At 48.1% G+C, this 17,593-nt stretch overlaps 3 protein-coding genes across 3 annotated transcripts; 2 read left to right on the top strand and 1 right to left on the bottom strand.

The window, feature by feature from the left end:
* Positions 1-717: 717 nt before the first annotated feature.
* Positions 718-2,202, bottom strand: LOC123189127 (UPF0496 protein At3g19330). Its single transcript, XM_044601464.1, has one exon. It carries the CDS (start codon positions 2,108-2,110, stop codon positions 851-853), a length of 1,260 nt encoding a protein of 419 aa, XP_044457399.1. The 5' UTR covers positions 2,111-2,202; the 3' UTR covers positions 718-850.
* A 197-nt stretch (positions 2,203-2,399) lies between these two features.
* On the top strand, positions 2,400-10,905 carry LOC123189125 (uncharacterized). Its single transcript, XM_044601463.1, has 10 exons — positions 2,400-2,755; positions 2,851-2,920; positions 3,016-3,140; positions 3,519-3,627; positions 3,698-3,761; positions 3,893-3,948; positions 4,414-4,521; positions 9,271-9,420; positions 10,212-10,382; positions 10,544-10,905. The coding sequence occupies exons 1-10, from the start codon at positions 2,502-2,504 to the stop codon at positions 10,775-10,777; spliced, it is 1,341 nt and encodes a 446-aa protein (XP_044457398.1). The 5' UTR covers positions 2,400-2,501; the 3' UTR covers positions 10,778-10,905.
* Positions 10,906-15,157: 4,252 nt separating this feature from the next.
* Positions 15,158-16,924, top strand: LOC123189124 (putative protein TPRXL). The gene has a single exon (XM_044601462.1). It carries the CDS (start codon positions 15,440-15,442, stop codon positions 16,562-16,564), a length of 1,125 nt encoding a protein of 374 aa, XP_044457397.1. The 5' UTR covers positions 15,158-15,439; the 3' UTR covers positions 16,565-16,924.
* The last annotated feature ends 669 nt before the right edge of the window (positions 16,925-17,593 follow it).

Here is a 17,593-nt window from a genome sequence, read left to right as displayed (position 1 = left end):
TCTGTATAGCAATCTCCAGCCCCTCTTTGCAAGCATACATGACAGCTTCTAGTATCTCGCAACATGCGTATAGTCTTCTAGAATCAGGTGTGCCTGCCAGAAAGAAAGAAACAACAGGATACATGTGTGAAAAATAAAGTAATATCGAACTTGGACCAAACCTTTATCGGTTAAAACAATCTTTGTAAGAATGATCTCAGGCGATTCGTTAGAATACTAAGCGACCTTGAGTTTTCCATAATAAACTTCCCACAATTATCGATGTTGAATTTCACGTTTCAGCATCAAGATTAAAGTATTTTGTGGCAGCTGCGAGTAGTTGCACGCAACACATTGCTTCTTGTGTATCTTTAACTGTGGTATGCAAGCAACCGTTCTAATTCCAAATCAATACAATTTTGATCAGAGAAAGATATCAATTACGGGCCAAAATAGAACTTCCCAAAGTTTTCCGTAAGTAATTAACTTTAAGCATCATGATTCTCTAACAGCAGGAGTTCAACTTTACAGATTAAAGACTAGAACGAGCACAGTGAATTCAGAATCATAGATTTACTATCCCACTGTAGTAATGATTGTGAAAGTAAAAATATGGCTACGTGTAAGGTTGTTAAAGTCAGGCACTGAGTGCCTTTCATCTAAAAAACTAGTGTTAAACTGAGTAAATTTGCTAACAAATTATGTCAAGCAATAGACAATGAATGCGTAATACCTTGCTTGGAACAAAAAAAATCGCAGCAGAGTGGCTGCAGTATAATTAATTCACTTGGCACCTTACAAGGTCACCGACATGAAAAATGAAACTACTCTTGAATTGTGAACTGTTGTTGACTAATAAATCAGTAAATCACTAGAGAGGCAACTCAGCGTTGGGATCAGACTGGGCATTGAGGTTGGGATCAGACTGGGCATTGAGGTGGTGCACAAGGAACAGCCGTGCACGGTTAACGGCTGCAAAGTAGAGACAGATGTGTTCCTCGAGGTCGGCGAGCTGGCGTAGCAGGCTAGGATGATTCTTCCGGAGCTGCCGCACCACCTCTTCGATGGTGTGGTGCTGCCCCCTCCCGCGCTCAAGCCCTAGCCTTACCAAGATCTTGTCACTCTCGACAGTGGCGTGGAGCCTGCCCACCAGCCGTTCAATGGTGTCCACGTCATTGTTGAGCACATAGGCGCCCCTGGCCGCGGCGTCAAGCCGGTCCATGTGTTGCTGCAGGCGTTTCATCCAAGCGGGGGTTGAGCAGCAGGAGCCACACCACGCTGCGCAGGCAGGAGCCGCGGCCAACAACGCGGTAACGGCGTGGGTGGCGATCACGAGGCCGGCGATCGCAGCCCCCGTCGCGCAGCCGATGAGGCAGATGCCAGACCCGCGCGTCGCGCACCGCAGCAGCCGGCGCCTCCGCCGGGCCTTGAGGAGGCGGAGGTCGAGATGGGTTTTGAGGCCAGCAAAGCTCCGATGCATGCCCTGGAAGCTGGCCGCGGGGGGCAGGAACGGGTTGGGTATTTTGTCGAACAGGAGGAAGGCGTCGAACGCGCAGTCGCAGTGCGGCACGGCGAGCGGCGTGGCGTGCGGGATCAGCGCGAGGACGTCCGCGATGGGCCCGTACAGCGCCCGCGCGCGGCGCAGCGCCCGGCGGAGGAGGAGGCAGTGCAGCGACGCGTTGTGCGTGCTGCGGAGGTAGTCCGCGGCGAGGCGGGTGAGCTCGGTGTCCGGCGCGTCCCCGAGCGCGCGCTCCACCACCGCGTCCTCCGGACGGAGCACGCCGGCGAGGGTGCTCCTGTTCTCCTCGTCCTCGTCTTGGTCGCCGCCGTCAACCCGTTGGCCGTCCACGACCACGTGGATCTTGCCCCAGATCTCGTTGTAGGAGCTGGTCTGGATGGCGAGCGTGTACTCCTGGCTGAGGTTGATGGTCGCCCCCGACGCGGGGCTGCTCCCCCACCCGCCCGCCGCCGCCGCACCACCGCCGGTCCTCCTCCCGCCGCTGCTAGGAGCGGTGCTCGAGCTCGTGCTCGCATTCGCACTACTGGTGTTAGCGCCCGCGTTGGAGCAGGCAGCCTCGTCGTCTTCCTCCCCGTCGTCCGTGTCCCGGTCCTGGCGCTCCCACGGCCGCATCGCTGATGCGCTGCTACTCTCGACTCGTCGGTGCGCAGGGAGCGCAAGCAACGAGCAGAAACGAGGCAAGCAAGCAAGCAAGTTATAAGCGCGTGGGGGCCGGAGGTGGAAGAGTACTCGAGTACTGCCCACTGGTGTGCGTCGTAAGCCAACGGCCAACGCCCAACGGGCACGAAGACGTTTGACCGATATATCCAACGGCCGGCGCTCGTGGTCTTGTGCGGCATCGTGCGGCTCTCATGCTTCGCCGGTTGCGGGCGTGGGCCGCGTGATAGCCGCGCACTCGCGGTAGTTGAAGCGGGGACGGAACAGCAGTCCCGTGCAGAATTCTCTTGTGTGTGTACCTGGGTGTGACAGTGCGAGGGAGAATCGGAGAAGACGAGCGCGAGAGATGATAAGGGCGGCGTCTCCGCGGCCTCCGTCCGCCGTGCAGCTACGCAGCTCCGCCGCCTCCTCCTCCTCCGCGTGCCCCTTCAGGGCCAGGGGGTCCGGAAGTAGGGTCGCGGCGACAGGTGGGAGGAGGAGGAACGCCATCTCCTGCTGCGCGTCTGACGACCGGGAGGGGGCCCGCGGCGCGGCGGCTCCGGCTCCGGTTCCCACGGCTCCTTCCGACGGATCGATACAGCTCTACTCCCAGATCGAGAAGTAGGTGGTCGATAATTCCCGTCGTTCCTATCTCTTCACCACGGACTCTCTTCCTAGTCTAGTAACATTTCGCTGCTGCGGCGGCTGGCGCGCAGGGTGATCACGGAGGCGGCGAAGCAGTCCAACCAGGGTTGGAGCTCCACCGGAGATTGGACCGAAATCGAGGTACCTTTCGGTAGGCTCTCACCTCTATTGCGAATTGCGACTGCCTTCTGCCTGTGTTTAGTTGGATTGGGTTGATCCCTGGTGATTGCTTGCAGGGGGCGTGGGTGTTGAGGCCCAAGTCCTCGGAGCCCTCGTTTGTCGTTCATTTCATTGGTGGGATTTTCGTCGGGGCCGCGCCACAGGTCACGTACCGCTACTTCCTCGAGCGTCTCGCAGACAAGTACGTTCATAAGCAATGTTACTCTGTTTAACGAATGAATTAATGAGATTCTTAGTTGTACTTTTGAATGCAGAGCGACATTTAATTAGTAAATACTCAGTATCCTCTAGTTCCACAATAAATATGCATTTTCATGTTTGAAATACACCGAGGAGGCGACAATCTCATAAGACGTTGAACTCCAGTTACCTCATGTCATGGTGTAATTCTGAACTGCCTCTAGTACTAGCTATATACTTTCAGTTTGCTGTATACGTTCTCTTGATATTCTACATTGAGCTCTTGATATCCTACATCAGCAGTTATTGTTTCCTGTATACTTTCTCTTGGCTTGGTATCCCACTTCTACAAATGCTGATTTACCAGTTTCAAATTCAGGGGAGCTTTGGTGATTGCTACACCATATGCTAGTGGCTTCGATCATTTCTTCATCGCAGACCAAGTTCAATTTAAGTTTGACAGGTGCTTGAGAAACTTGGTAGAACCTGTAAGTAGTACACTTCAACTATCAACGCAAGGTTTTGTCCACCATTCTAAGCATGTGAAATTTTATTCAGGTAAATGACCTTCCCACATTTGGTGTTGGACACTCGCTGGGATCCGTCATCCATCTTCTGATTGGTAAGAGTCTAGCATGGATTGAACTTCAATTAATCTGATGATTGTCTATGAAGTAACACTCATTCAACCGTGACCTCTCATTCCCTTCAACTAATTGTCCATTATGTGGCTTACGCTCCTTCCTGTTCCAGGATCAAGATATGCTGTGCAGCGAAGTGGAAACATACTGATGTCATTCAATAACAAGGTGCGTTAATATGACACATAGTTTTTTCAGTCTACCCGTCCTTCTATGAAATCTCCATAAGTTTAGAGTGTAGGGCCATAGACATCTGACCTGAACTCCTTTTTTTTTTGGGAATAGTTTGAAACTATTCATAAGTTACGCAGATACTCCAGATTTAGTCATTTTACTTGACAACATTGTCCTGCCTATTTTCTACTGGCTAGTCATCCATCAAGAGATACAAATGCCAAACTTAAGTGAGAACGTTGCATATCAGATGTTTAGTATGTGATGAGTTACTTGAACATGGCATGAAAATCTTAATGCTACAAACCACTTCACGTTCGATGGAATCTCGTATTCCTACTTAAAATCAACGAAGGTGGTGCCAAGTGTTTTTGTTCTTCTCAATCTGTCATTCTGTAAAATCGTGCCACTCAAATAAAAAGACTAACTGCCTGTAATATTGCTATTATTCATTTACAGGAGGCAAGCCTGGCGATTCCATTATTTTCACCTGTAATCGTTCCCATGGCACAGAGTTTTGGCCCAATATTATCCCAGCTGACATCATCTCCAACAATTCGTTTTGGGGTATGACGTGTTCCTGTTTTTCAAGTCAATCTTTTCATGTATGTCTATGGAATTACATACAATGCACTGTTTTATTTCCATGTTTACACTGTCAGTTGCCACCTCGTCATCACTGTATTGTTTTGGAGACCCACTGCCTATGTTACATCGGCATCTCATGTGAACAAGCTCCATGGACCTTTTTAAGTAGTTGTTTCTTGATATAAGCAGCTATTTAAGCAAAATACTTTCTTGTATGTGTATACATGCATGGCTTGCAAGTGTGCGTGACTTTCATCCGACACATATACTACCATATATACATAGAGTTTGCATATATTGATTCATCCAGCTTCATCCTGGCCGCATACCACTGCATTTTTATCTTTTGAGTAAATTTGACTCTGAACCACATAGTTTCCGCCCTGTAGGAGTTTGAATCAGATATATTTTTTGTGACACATTGAACGAGATTTAAGCACCAAAAATCTCAAATACCGAGCCCACATGCAGGCCGATGTGGCAGCGACTAAGATGCCACATCACCCAACATGAAGTGGTGCTTGAACATTGTTTTATTGAAGAGTTGATTAAATGCAAATTCAAAGAGTTGATTAGATGCAAATTCCACATTAACACATTTTGTCAAAAGCTGCATCGTACATGATGCCCACGTTGACAAATGGATGCCGACTCACTGCATAGTAGGCCTGAGTTGCCTGGCAAGTAAAGCAAATCTTTTGACATGGCAATCATATGCTAAAGCTGGTTCAAACTGGAATTTTGGCTTTTAAATCTGGAATTTACTCTCTGGTTCGAACTGGAATTTTCGCATGAGTTTTGACGTTGGCTCGCCAAGCCTAACGCAACCCTCCTCCTTTACCCGGGCATGAGAACGGCTATGTTGAGACGACATAGGCTTAGTTTTAAATCTGGTTCAGTGTGTCATAAAAAATAAATCTGGTTCAAACTGTCACGGTGCAAAAAATGTGGTTCAAACTGGAATTTACTCTCTTATACGTATCAGTTCTGAATACTTCTGAATTATGGGATAACTTTCTGATTTATTTTTCTGCAAATCTACACCATTGTGACTTGGTCCCACCAGATGGATGGCTTCTATTTTTTTCCCTTTTTTTCAATTAATGTGACATTTCTGCAGAGAACAGAGCCCCCAAAAATAAAACATACCCCAAGTTTATAGAATAGATAATTTTGGGATGTTATATGGTTTTATGTATTTCACAACTTTTAGTACAACAGTCTCCTATATTCTGGACTTATGATGACCTTATATTTGTTTTGAGGAAAAACTCCGCCTATGTTGTCTCAACATAGCCGGTCCCAAGCCCGGGTAAAGGAGGAGGGTTGTGATAGGCTTGGCAAGCCAACGTAAAAACTCAGCCACTTTTATGGAGATGAAACCCAAAAGATTTTCGTTGGGGCGTAACCCTCTCAGCGACGTGCCACATCGGAACCCGGATGTGGTGGCAAATGGGCAAGGGCCGGGCCGTCACCCCCTGGTGGCGTGCCATATCTTGATCCGGATACGGTGGCAAGTGAGCGAGGATCGGGTCGTGGCATCCTCAGTGGCGCGCTACATCGGCGCCCGGATGTAGTGGAAAATGAGCAAGAGTCTTTGCATTTGACTCGACGAGTGCGAAGGGTAAGGAAGCTAGCCGAGCCTAGGAGGATTCGCTTAGGTAGATGGAACGTAGGGTCTCTGACAGGGAAGCTTCGGGAGCTAGTTGATGCAGTGGTGAGGAGAGGTGTTGATATCCTTTGCGTCCAAGAAACCAAATGGAGGGGACAGAAGGCGAAGGAGGTGGAGGATACCAGCTTCAAGTTGTGGTACACGGGGACCGCTGCAAACAGAAATGGCGTAGGCATCTTGATCAACAAGAGCCTCAAGTATGGAGTGGTAGACGTCAAGAGACGCGGGGACCGGATTATCCTGGTCAATAGTTGGGGACTTAGTTCTCAATGTTATCAGCGCGTATGCCCCGCAAGTAGGCCACAATGAGAACACCGAGAGGGAGTTCTGAGAAGGCCTGGAAGACATGGTTAGGAGTGTACCAATTGGCGAGAAGCTCTTCATAGGAGGAGACCTCAATGGCCACGTGGGTTCATCTAACACAGGTTTTGAAGGGGCGCATGGGGGTTTTGGCTATGGCATCAGGAATCAAGAAGGAGATGTCTTAAGCTTTGCTCTAGCCTACGACATGATTGTAGCTAACACCCTCTTTAGAAAGAGAGAATCACATCTGGTGACTTTTAGTAGTGGCCAACACTCTAGCCAGATCGATTTCATCCTCTCGAGAAGAGAAGATAGGCGTGCGTGCCTAGACTGTAAGGTGATACCTGGAGAGTGTTCTGGTGGTTACTGATTTCCGCTTTCGGACTCGTGTCCAGCAAGATAAGTGTGCCAAAGTCGCTAGAACGAAGTGGTGGAAGCTCAAGAGGGAGGTAGCTCAGGCGTTCAAGGAGAGGGTCATTAAGGAGGGCCCTTGGGAGGAAGGAGGGGATGCGAACAATGTGTGGATGAAGATGGCAACTTGCATTCGTAAGGTGGCCTCGGAGGAGTTTGGAGTGTCCAGGGGAAGGAGAAGCGAAGGTAAGGATACCTGGTGGTGGAATGATGATGTCCAGAAGGCGATTAAAGAGAAGAAAGATTGCTTCAGATGCCTATACCTGGATAGGAGTGCAGACAACATAGAGAAGTACAAGATAGCGAAGAAGGCCACAAGGCGAGCTGTCAGTGAAGCAAGGGTCGGGCATATGAGGACCTCTACCAACGGTTAGGCACGGAGGAAGGCGAAAGGGATATCTATAAGATGGCCAAGATCCGAGATAGGAAGACGAGGGATATTGGCCAAATCAAATGCATCAAGGACGGAGCAGACCAACTCTTGGTGAAGGACGAGGAGATTAAGCATAGATGGCGGGAGTACTACGACAAGCTGTTCAATGGGGAGAATGAGAGTTCTACCATTGAACTGGACGACTCCTTTGATGAGACCAGCATGCGTTTTGTGCGGCGAATCCGGGAGTCTGAGGTCATGGAGGTTAAAAAGGATGAAATGAGGCAAGGCGATGGGCCCTGATTGTATCCCCATTGAGGTGTGGAGAGGCCTCGGTGCCATAGCGATAGTATGGCTAACTAAGCTTTTCAACCTCATTTTTCGGGCAAACAAGATGCCAGAAGAATGGAAACTGAGTATATTAGTACTCCCTCCGTCCGGAAATACTTGTCCTAGAAATGGTTGTATCTAGACTTATTTTAGTTATAGATACATCCATTTTATCCATTTTTAGGACAGGTATTTCCGGACGGAGGGAGTACCAATCTTCAAGAACAAGGGAGATGTTCAGAGTTGTACTAATTACCGTGGAATTAAGCTGATGAGCCATACAATGAAGCTATGGGAGAGAGTCATTGAGCACCGCTTAAGAAGAATGACAAGCGTGACCAAAAATCAGTTTGGTTTCATGCCTGGGAGGTCGACCATGGAAGCCATTTTCTTGGTACGACAACTTATGGAGAGATACAGGGAGCAAAAGAAGGACTTGCATATGATGTTCATTGTCTTGGAGAAGGCCTATGATAAGATACCGTGGAATGTCATGTGGTGGGCCTTGGAGAAACACAAAGTCCCAGCAAAGTACATTGCCCTCATCAAGGACATGTACGACTATGTTGTGACAAGTGTTCGAACAAGTGATGTCGACACTGATGACTTCCCGATTAAGATAGGACTGCATCAGGTGTCAGCTTTGAGCCCTTATCTTTTTGCCTTGGTGATGGATGAGGTCACAAGGGATATACAAGGAGATATCCCATGGTGTATGCTGTTTGCGGACGATGTGGTGCTAGTTGACGATAGTCGGACGGGGGTAAATAGGAAGTTAAGTTGTGGAGACAAACCTTGGAATCGAAAGGGTTTAGGCTTAGTAGAACTAAAACCGAGTACATGATGTGTGGTTTCAGTACTACTAGGCGTGAGGAGGAGGTTAGACGTGATGGGCAGGTGGTACCTCAGAAGGACACCTTACCTTTTGATATTTGTGGTCAATGCTACAGGAGCATGGGGGTATTGGTGAAGATGTGACACCAATTGATGATATACGAGATAGAGTTGGGGTAACACCAATTGAAGAGAAGCTTGCCAACATCGTCGAGATGGTCTGGGCATATTCAGCGCAGGCCTCCAGAAGCTCCAGTGCATAGCGGACGGCTAAAGCGTGCGGAGAATGTCAAGAGAGGGCGGGGTAGACCGAATTTGACATGGGAGGAGTCCGTTAAGAGAGACTTGAAGGTTTGGAGTATCACCAAAGAACTAGCTATGGATAGGGGTGCGTGGAAGCTTGCTATCCATGTGCCAGAGCCATGAGTTGGTCGCGAGATCTTATGGGTTTCACCTCTAGCCTACCCCAACTTGTTTGGGACTAAAGGCTTTGTTGTTGTTGTATATTTGTTTTGAGGAAAGCAAACTTTTCTTCCGTACCGTGAAGGCCATCGTACTAAGGAAGTACAAGAATAGCATATGCTAACACAGGAAGTCTAAACAATTAACAAGGAATCAAGAATATTATAATAAGCATGATGGTGTATGTATCATTTGAGCTATTTTCTTAAATATTTTTGTTAGTGCCACACTCCCAAATACACAACACATGCTGCTTTTTCACATTAAGAATAGTTGGGTAGATATCATGTCATTCCCTCTTTCTAAACATTTGAGCTAAATTGATCATAATTCTTACAAACAGGCTGAAGCGGCTATTAAGCAAATTGAGAATCTAGGCCCTCCTGTTGTTAAGCAACTTCTTCCCTTAATTCAACAACTTCCTCCACTGTATATGGACTTGGTAAAGGGCCGAGAAGACTTCATCCCAAAACCAGAGGAGACACGCCGGCTGGTATGTTCAAACTCTTCTGTTATAGCATTTGAACTGTTTGCATTAAATTTAGGTTAGGTAGTGAAAAGTATATAGTAAGTCCCTTCTAACATGATGCTTTTTATTAACTTTATACTTCATAGAAATACATAAATTACATCACGTAGAGATGAAATTTGCTAACATTATTTCATAATGTCTCCGTTGTTGTATGACACTGGAGGCATCCTTATCAGTAGCTGTCGATTTGCAATTGTGAATTATCTGACAAAACATTAATTTTATTATCTTAGCAGTAAGCAGAAGAAGTTTTGTTTACAACAATGTACAATGTAGGCCACATATATGGTGTCCAGAAACTTTTACAAGGAATCAACAATTCTCCAAAATGATGGTCCTAATTTTAGCATTTGTCTAATACTCCCTCCGTCCGGAAATACTTGTCCAAAGAATGGATGTATCTAGATGTATTTTAGTTTTAGATACACCCATTTGTATCCATTTCTATGACAAGTATTTCCGGACGGAGGGAGTATACAATATCCACAAGTTTGAGTTGGACATTTTGTTAATTCTGAAACTTCGAATTTTACTTTTAGTAAACTACTCCCTCTGTCCGGAAATAGTTGTCATCAAAATGAATAAAAGGGGATGTATCTAGATGTATTTTAGTTCTAGATACATCCCTTTTTATCCATTTTGATGACAAGTATTTTCAGACGGAGGGAGTACATGATATGTTGTACGTAGATGTTTGAACTCGTCATTTTACAACTGCTATATACTTGCTGATTCACCACTTTTTTGGACAGATAAAATCCTACTACGGAATATCTCGAAATCTCCTAGTAAAGTTCGAAGATGACCAAATTGATGAAACCTCTATCATTGCACAAGTGCTAAGCTCTGAATCTGCCATTAGCTCACAGCTTGATATGTCGATTCGCTCACTTCCTGGGGATCATGGCCTTCCATTGCAACAGGTGCTTTTTTTCTCTGTCGGGATTCATACAAGTACTGTTTTGGACTCCTCGACAAAGCCATATATGCTAGACGAAATATTAATAGTTCTGCTGAAGATTAGAAGTCGTTGTATGAGTTGTTGCTCTGGTTTCAGCAAAGTAATTGTGTGTTGTTGGTTCAGGTACTTCCTGACGTTCCACCAGGAATGGCTGATGCAGTGAGCCGTGGAGGTGAACTCCTGGCAAATCTCACAACAGGCACACCATGGGAGGCTGTTGCTAAGGAGGTAGGTACCACTTTTGGCACTGACTCTGGCGTTCTGCGAACACAAGTACCCGAGGATGTCAATGCACTTGTGGATGTAATTGTTTCATGGGTAGCTTCAAATTCTGGCCCCAAACTACTTCGTTCATGACCACCCACAATGCTTGGGGATGTAAATAACAGTGTAGAACTGCGGGGTTTACTGACTACTGACGAATTATGAGTAATGGAAATTTTGGATCGCATGTCAGGGCTATATTTTAATTGCCGAGATTCATACTGTCCAGGGAAATCAAATATGAGGGGCATGCAGGAGTATTATAAGAACATTGAAGATGAATTAAAAGAAATTTCAATGTTATATACTCCCTCCGTCTGGAAATACTTGTCATCAAAATGGATAAAGGGAGATATATCTAGATGTATTTTAGTTCTAGATACATCCTTTTTTATCCATTTTGATGACAAGTATTTTCGGACGGAGGGAGTATACATTATGCTTGTGCTGAGCCGCTAATTGTTACGAAATGATCTAGTTGTATTGTTATTTATTTTATTTGTAGCAATTGCACATGCACAAATGCATGTTTCTGTGCCGCGATATACTGCCTGACGTGTGTATTATCTGTGGTTATCATTCTTAGTATGTGTGGTGTGTTTTGTACTCTTGTTTCAAAAATGCATTAAGCTCTGTTGTGCTAACGGATGGTTGGCAAGAATGCCGACTGGAGCACTGCGCTACCTCATGCACAGGAAGGCTACGCAGCTCAATGTACCTATAGAAGCGCTGGCGAAGAAGTCACCTTACCACAGTGGCAAAGGCAAGAATACTTTCCTGACTCATTAGATCTTATTTTTGGCTTGCAATAATGATTGTAAATGTTGTAGGTTCATAAGATCATTGAGTTACATTTATCCTCGTTGAGTGTGAGCTCTTGATTTGAGTATGATCAGAGATTTGAAAATGAAAATGAAAACAAATATGATCAGAGAAAATGAATATGATCAGAGATTTACACCGTGCAATACTGGGAATATATTTGTTGCGAGATAACTATCGAACTAGACTGAACAGACCTGCTTTGTGTTAGATGCCACCTCTAATTTGTTGATGTAAAAAAAACGTTACTGAATAGGAGTTGCTGAATGTTAGTAGATTTGGCATAAAAATGATACCAGTGTTATATTATTTGTATTATTTTCACTAAACACGCAGCTAGAAAGTTCAGTGGTCAAGTGGTAGATAGCAGGTCTTCCCTAAAAAAAGTGTTAGATATCATGTCCGTGTATAAAGTATAAGAGCATTATTGTGCTTGTAAGATTTAAGTCTCTTGTGACAACAGACGTATTGACCAGTGAAAAAAAAAATCAGTAGTACCTGCACCTTCTCCCGAAATAGTTGCATATTTCAGTACGCGCTTGGTAGTTTATTTTTATTTTTTGCTGGGGCAATTGGTAGAATTGGTATTGATGGGAATGGGGGATGGTACATGTAAGGGCGAACTCACACTAGTTCATAGCGCAGTTATATCAACAGATACTAGGAATCCACATAAACAGCAAAAGGATCAGCAACTGAGAAATGTCAGTGATACGGTTCAGTTGCAATCCTTCTTCAATCAATGATAGATGAGACAAGATTACCCATTGAAAAATCAAATTTATAGCGGTGCTATGCATACTACTACAAATTGACGTTTCAGTTAACAAGTCCTACGCGTATACCTAAGTTATCAATTTTATCACCTTAATATAAACTATATAACATAAAAATTATACGGTTTGAAAATAGAACATCTGAAGTTTATATTGATATATTTTTTGTAATATATGACTTGTATTAGGTTGGTCAAATTGACGATTTAGGGGCACGCGCACGTCCTGTAAGCTGAGAGATGGGTAGTAGTAAATTGGAAGCAGATTTAATAATAATTTAAGTGTACATATCAAGTGGGAAACCTCACTTAGGGTGGAATTAATCATCGAAAAACCTTTCGGTTGACGTGTCAAATAACATTAAAAAAATCATCACAGCTGCAGATATACTTTCCAATTTAAGCTACCTACTTGTGCTGGCGTTTTAAATCCTATCAAATGTCCATAGTAAAATATAGCAACTTTTTCCTCAAAAAAATAACAACTTGAACAATGGTCCTGTTCGGGTTATGGCTCTCCATAGAATAAATATTTTACCTTCCTACCCAGCCGATACATGAGAGGATATGTGATGACTGGGCGTGTCCGCTCACTATGCTACATTTTTTAAATTCTTTTTTTCTTTCTCTCTCCATCTCATCGGTAAGATGCATATGACCAGATATACAGGGAGAAAAGTGGACGTATGGCTGCATGCATGAACAACACAGAGGCTTAAAAACAAACACACCCAAACACGGATGCGGATTCGCTGACTTAGCCACAGCAAGTCCCCGCTGACTTTGCCGTAGGATCAAGAATCGAAGGCTGAGATTAGCCAAATCACTGTTCTGATTACTGTTCACATAAACAACTGTTCACACAAATCACTGTTGGTCACACTAGCATCCGATCTGATCCGCCACTTTTCAATCCGACGAACGAGACCGGGCAAAGGTAGCGGTACAGTAGCTTCGCTACCTTTGCCACGGCGAGTCAGCGAATCTGAATCGCCCAAACACTAATAGGACGCGTCCGTGACATTTGAGGGGCTAAATTTGCCTAGTCAGCTGTAGATGCCGTTTACAACACAACCATTGGCCGTGCTCAAACGAAAGCAGGCGGGTTATCAAGGTTATGATTGATGGTTATCCATATGTCAGAGCAGACCACTGGATTGAATTGAATTGAATTCAAATTGCCACCGGCCATCCTGCACTCCTGCTGCTTACTTTTACGCTGTTGTCACCTGGAGCGGAGCCGTGCATGCACGATCCCTGCCAAGATCCACCAAAATGTTTGCAGGAGCTGACCGCACCGGCACCGGGAAGAGTGGACGCACGGCACCACCGCACGCGTGCAAGTGCAAGCCCAAGCCCAGCGGGCATGATGAGTGCCGGCACCACCGCACGCACGTACTAGTACGCCGGTGCGGTGCCGCCGCGGCAGCAGGTAGTGGAGGTGCCCCCCCGGCGGTAACGACAAGTCCATCAGACGGGTGCCTCCCCCGATGTGCATGGAGCCATGGGCCGCTTCAATCAGATCCGCGCGTAGCACCCTTCCTCATCCTCGGTATAAAAATAAAATGCAGGCGATGTGTGCAAGGTACAGGTGCATTTGATGCGAACGGGCGGAGCATGGATGGACGCCGTGCGGAGCCATGTGCGCGCGTCGTGCCCATGGCATGGATTTGCGGTTGCGGGAAGGCATGCCGACCGCAAATTACTCGCGGCCTCCAGCAGCACATCGTCGTCCATGCCCATCCACGCAAGGCTGAACGAACATGTTAACGAGCGCTCTAGTAGGCTAGTACCAAAATCATGGGATCGATCTGCCACCCTGGTGCTACCGAGAGATAAAGCCCTCCCCCGAGCTGGAGATTCTTCAGGCGCGTATGTTTGACCAAGGATAGTAGACTAGACGTTTCCATTCCAGATCATCTGCTTGATCAGAGGAAGCCGCCCCTCTGTCACAACGTATTGCCGTCTGTTACGGAGATCAAGTAGTATACTCTTGAGCTCGAGATTTCTAAATGAAGCCAGTGAAAGTGACCTCGGATGCTCATGCTGGCACATGGTTCATCGGTCCACTCCTCACTCACAGCAGCAACATGGCCGGCTGTTGCGTGTTATATACCATCACCAGCTCCAGCTGTGATGTGGAGAGAGTTAAGAACAAAACTACTACAGTGTACAGGCCTCATGTCATGTGCCGTCCGTCGTGCTCTGATCACTGCTCGCAAACAGCAGGCATGGGACGCTGCTGAGTTTGTGCTGGATCTACCATGGTGATGGTGGAGTAGCTCTGTAGCTGGCTGTACATTCTCTTGGAACAGGGGAAACACGTCCGGCCCCGTCTGTCGCGCTAGAAAACGGAATCATGGAACGGACACACGTCGGACAAGAACCATGACCATCGTACGTGTAGCAATCACTGCCGGTTAAAACAGGCAAGGGCATCGACCGACGACGACACCGATGAATGAACAATGTCAATGGAACAGAGGCGCGGCTCCTGATTCGGCATCGCGTGCCGTGTAATATGTTTTGGCGGGAAGCGTAACGTAAACCCTTTTCCCACTGCGCACCACGATTATCCAGTAGTAATTTTCATCAACCTATCGCAGGATAGATGTACTGCTACATCGCACGTGCAATCACGCATGGTCTCGTCTCGTCCCAGTGGCACGGCACCAGTAATTCCGAGTTGTTTTTACTTGACACTCTGCTTAAGACCCGTTGTTACCAGTGGAGAGAGGCAGAGCGCGCATCAAGTGGAGTGGAGCCACGCGCGCGGTCGCAGAGGGTTGCCCACCCCCACGTGCCCGCCCTGACCGAGCCCTTGTTTTTTTTCCTTCTTCTACGTGCGGTGCGATGACCGAGCCTTGTCACGGCTAGGGCCGCGCGAACCGGACAAAAAGACGCAGGCGGGAGTGGCGCTAAAATAAGGCGCACCCCCACGCCGCCCCCTGCCACTCCCATCCATGCTCTCCTCTGCCACCGCATCCGCATCCGCCTGCGCGCTCGTGCCCCTCTCCGTCCCCCAAGCTCCCCGCTCCCGTCCGCGCGCCTCCACCTTCGGCCCGGCCGCCGCGGCAGATCGGCATCAGGAGAGCAACTGAGACAAGATCCGGCACAGCATTACCAAGATCGTAGCACAGGAGGTGAGGAGGGCGGGCATGGAGGAGAAAGCGGCGGAGACGGTGGCGGCCCCGGCGGCGGCGGTTGCGGTGGATCAAGAAGTGGCCTACTGCAGCGAGCACCCCTACCCGCCCGGCGCCGCGGCGGCCGCGGGGGTGGCTGCCGGCAGTGGCATCTGCGCCTTCTGCCTGCAGGAGAAGCTTGGCATGCTGGTCTCCTCCTCCAAGTCCAGCCCCTTCCACCCGCCGCCTTCCTCCGTCACGCCGACCACCCCTCCGCCCAACAGGCTCGCCACCGAAAATCTTTATCCTTCCACCGCCTCTGCCATGGCGATCCCGCCGCACAAGGGCAAGACATCTTCCTCGGCGCCCGCCCCGGTGGCCAGCGGGCTCAGGAGGAGCAAGTCCGTGGCGCCGCGGCCGGAAGAGCCGCAGCTGTCGTCCGGGATCACCTCTGACGGCCCCCGCAAGAAGAGCTTCTGGTCTTTCCTCTACCCCTCCTCCTCCTCCAGCGGCCACCGGAGCGGGTCGTCGTCTCTGGCCAGTGGGGAGGGCACCGCGTCCGCGAGGAGGAAGTCGGTGTCGGTGGCTTCGGCGACGTCGGCGTCGCTGGGGCGGAGGCTGGAGGCGATAGAGGAGCCTGAGAGCCCGGGCCGCCGCAGCGAGGGGTCGTCGTCCTCGTCGTTCGGGAGAAAGGTGGCGCGGTCGCGCTCCGTGGGCTGCGGCAGCCGCAGCTTCTCGGGGGACTTCTTGGAGCGCCTCTCCACCGGCTTCGGCGACTGCGCGCTCCGGCGCGTCGAGTCCCACCGCGAGCCCAAGCCCAAGGGAAGCGCGCTCGGCCACCTTGGCGGCGCCCGCGACGCCGGCGACGGCGACGAGGATTACGAGTACACGCAGCAGCACAGGATCAAGTGCGCCGGGTTCTTCGGCGGCATCGGCGCCGCGCCCCCGGCCTCATCCTCCTACTGGCTCTCCGCGCCCAGTGGCGGGAGCAGCGCCAGCGCCGGCGGCAACACGAGGGTTTCTGGCACGCGGAGCCACCGGGGCTGGGCGTGGGCGCTGGCGAGCCCCATGAGGGCGCTGAGGCCGACGAGCTCCACGTCCAGCAAAACCATCATGTCGGCATCCGCGACGGCAGGTGGATCGGCGGTGGCGACGAGTTAGCCTCGTCTTTGGATTGTTGCAGCTGCGCACTCCGCGATCAATGGCCGGTTATCAAATCATCGCTCTTCTTCTCGAACTATACTACTACTGCTTCTACTAGTATGAAAATTACTGCTGTTCTTGGTTCTGGTATATGTCCATTCGAGTCCTGAGAAACTGCTCCTAGGGGGAAGGATGGGATATGGGCCGCAGATTAAGCTCTAGCTCGCCTTTCATTTTGTAATTCTGTTCCAATTCGAGATTTTCTCCTGTGGTGTGGTGGAAATAGAGATGTTTTATGTTGAATTCATTCGTGTGCTGTGTTGGAGACGGGACATGGGCATTGAATTGAAAAGGAGAAATTTGGCAATTTGTTCATCAGTTATGTAGTACTCCTTGTTCTTGTGTGCCTTGATTCAGTTTTCATGATGCTGCGACCACACTATACTACGGGTGACCTGTTAAAGCATCTACAACCGTACCCGTCAAAAGTGAGTCGCCCCTCAAATCTCAAATGTCCAAGTCTACAACCGTCTTCCTCATAGCAAATCCTTAAATTCATACACTCTCATGGAATGTAAAACGAACACACGCAACGATATAAATAAACATGCAATGTAAAATAAACACACGCAGCGTAAAAATAAACACACGTAGTTCATTTAGATCACATATAGCGGAGGGGATTCATCTACATTCCATCAAACTATCAAGAATTGGCATGTTCTAAAGGTTTGAACTATCGAGCTCATTTAGAGCAACTCTAACCGATCCCTTATAAATAGAGGAGTAAAACGGCGGAGTAAATTTACTCCACTTAGTTTTGACCATTTCTAGCCGATCCCCTAAACTTAGTGGAATAAAATAAAATTCCCATTTGCGTCACATACTCAACCATATTTCATTCAACCATATTTCATTCAACGACATTGGAGTAAATAATTCACCAATTCTTTGCCACTAGAGCAAGACCAATTTCACTCCCTTACGGAGGATAAGGAATCTGCTAGGTCCAGGTTTTACTCCTCTAACCGGTTATAAAGGATCGGT

The sequence above is a fragment of the Triticum aestivum genome, chromosome 2A, assembly GCF_018294505.1.
Source record: "Triticum aestivum cultivar Chinese Spring chromosome 2A, IWGSC CS RefSeq v2.1, whole genome shotgun sequence".
NCBI classification, from domain to species: Eukaryota; Viridiplantae; Streptophyta; class Magnoliopsida; order Poales; family Poaceae; genus Triticum; species Triticum aestivum.
Note: the sequence above shows the minus strand (reverse complement) of the source record. Positions and strands in the feature narration are given on the sequence as shown.

Coding starts and splice junctions, on each gene's coding strand:
- LOC123189127 (XM_044601464.1), bottom strand. CDS start 2,110: ATGCGGCCGTGGGAGCGCCAGGACCGGGACACGGACGACGGGGAGGAA.
- LOC123189125 (XM_044601463.1), top strand. CDS start 2,502: ATGATAAGGGCGGCGTCTCCGCGGCCTCCGTCCGCCGTGCAGCTACGC. Junction 3,762..3,892: donor CGTCATCCATCTTCTGATTG/GTAAGAGTCTAG, acceptor TTCCTGTTCCAG/GATCAAGATATGCTGTGCAG. Junction 10,383..10,543: donor ATGGCCTTCCATTGCAACAG/GTGCTTTTTTTC, acceptor TTGTTGGTTCAG/GTACTTCCTGACGTTCCACC.
- LOC123189124 (XM_044601462.1), top strand. CDS start 15,440: ATGGAGGAGAAAGCGGCGGAGACGGTGGCGGCCCCGGCGGCGGCGGTT.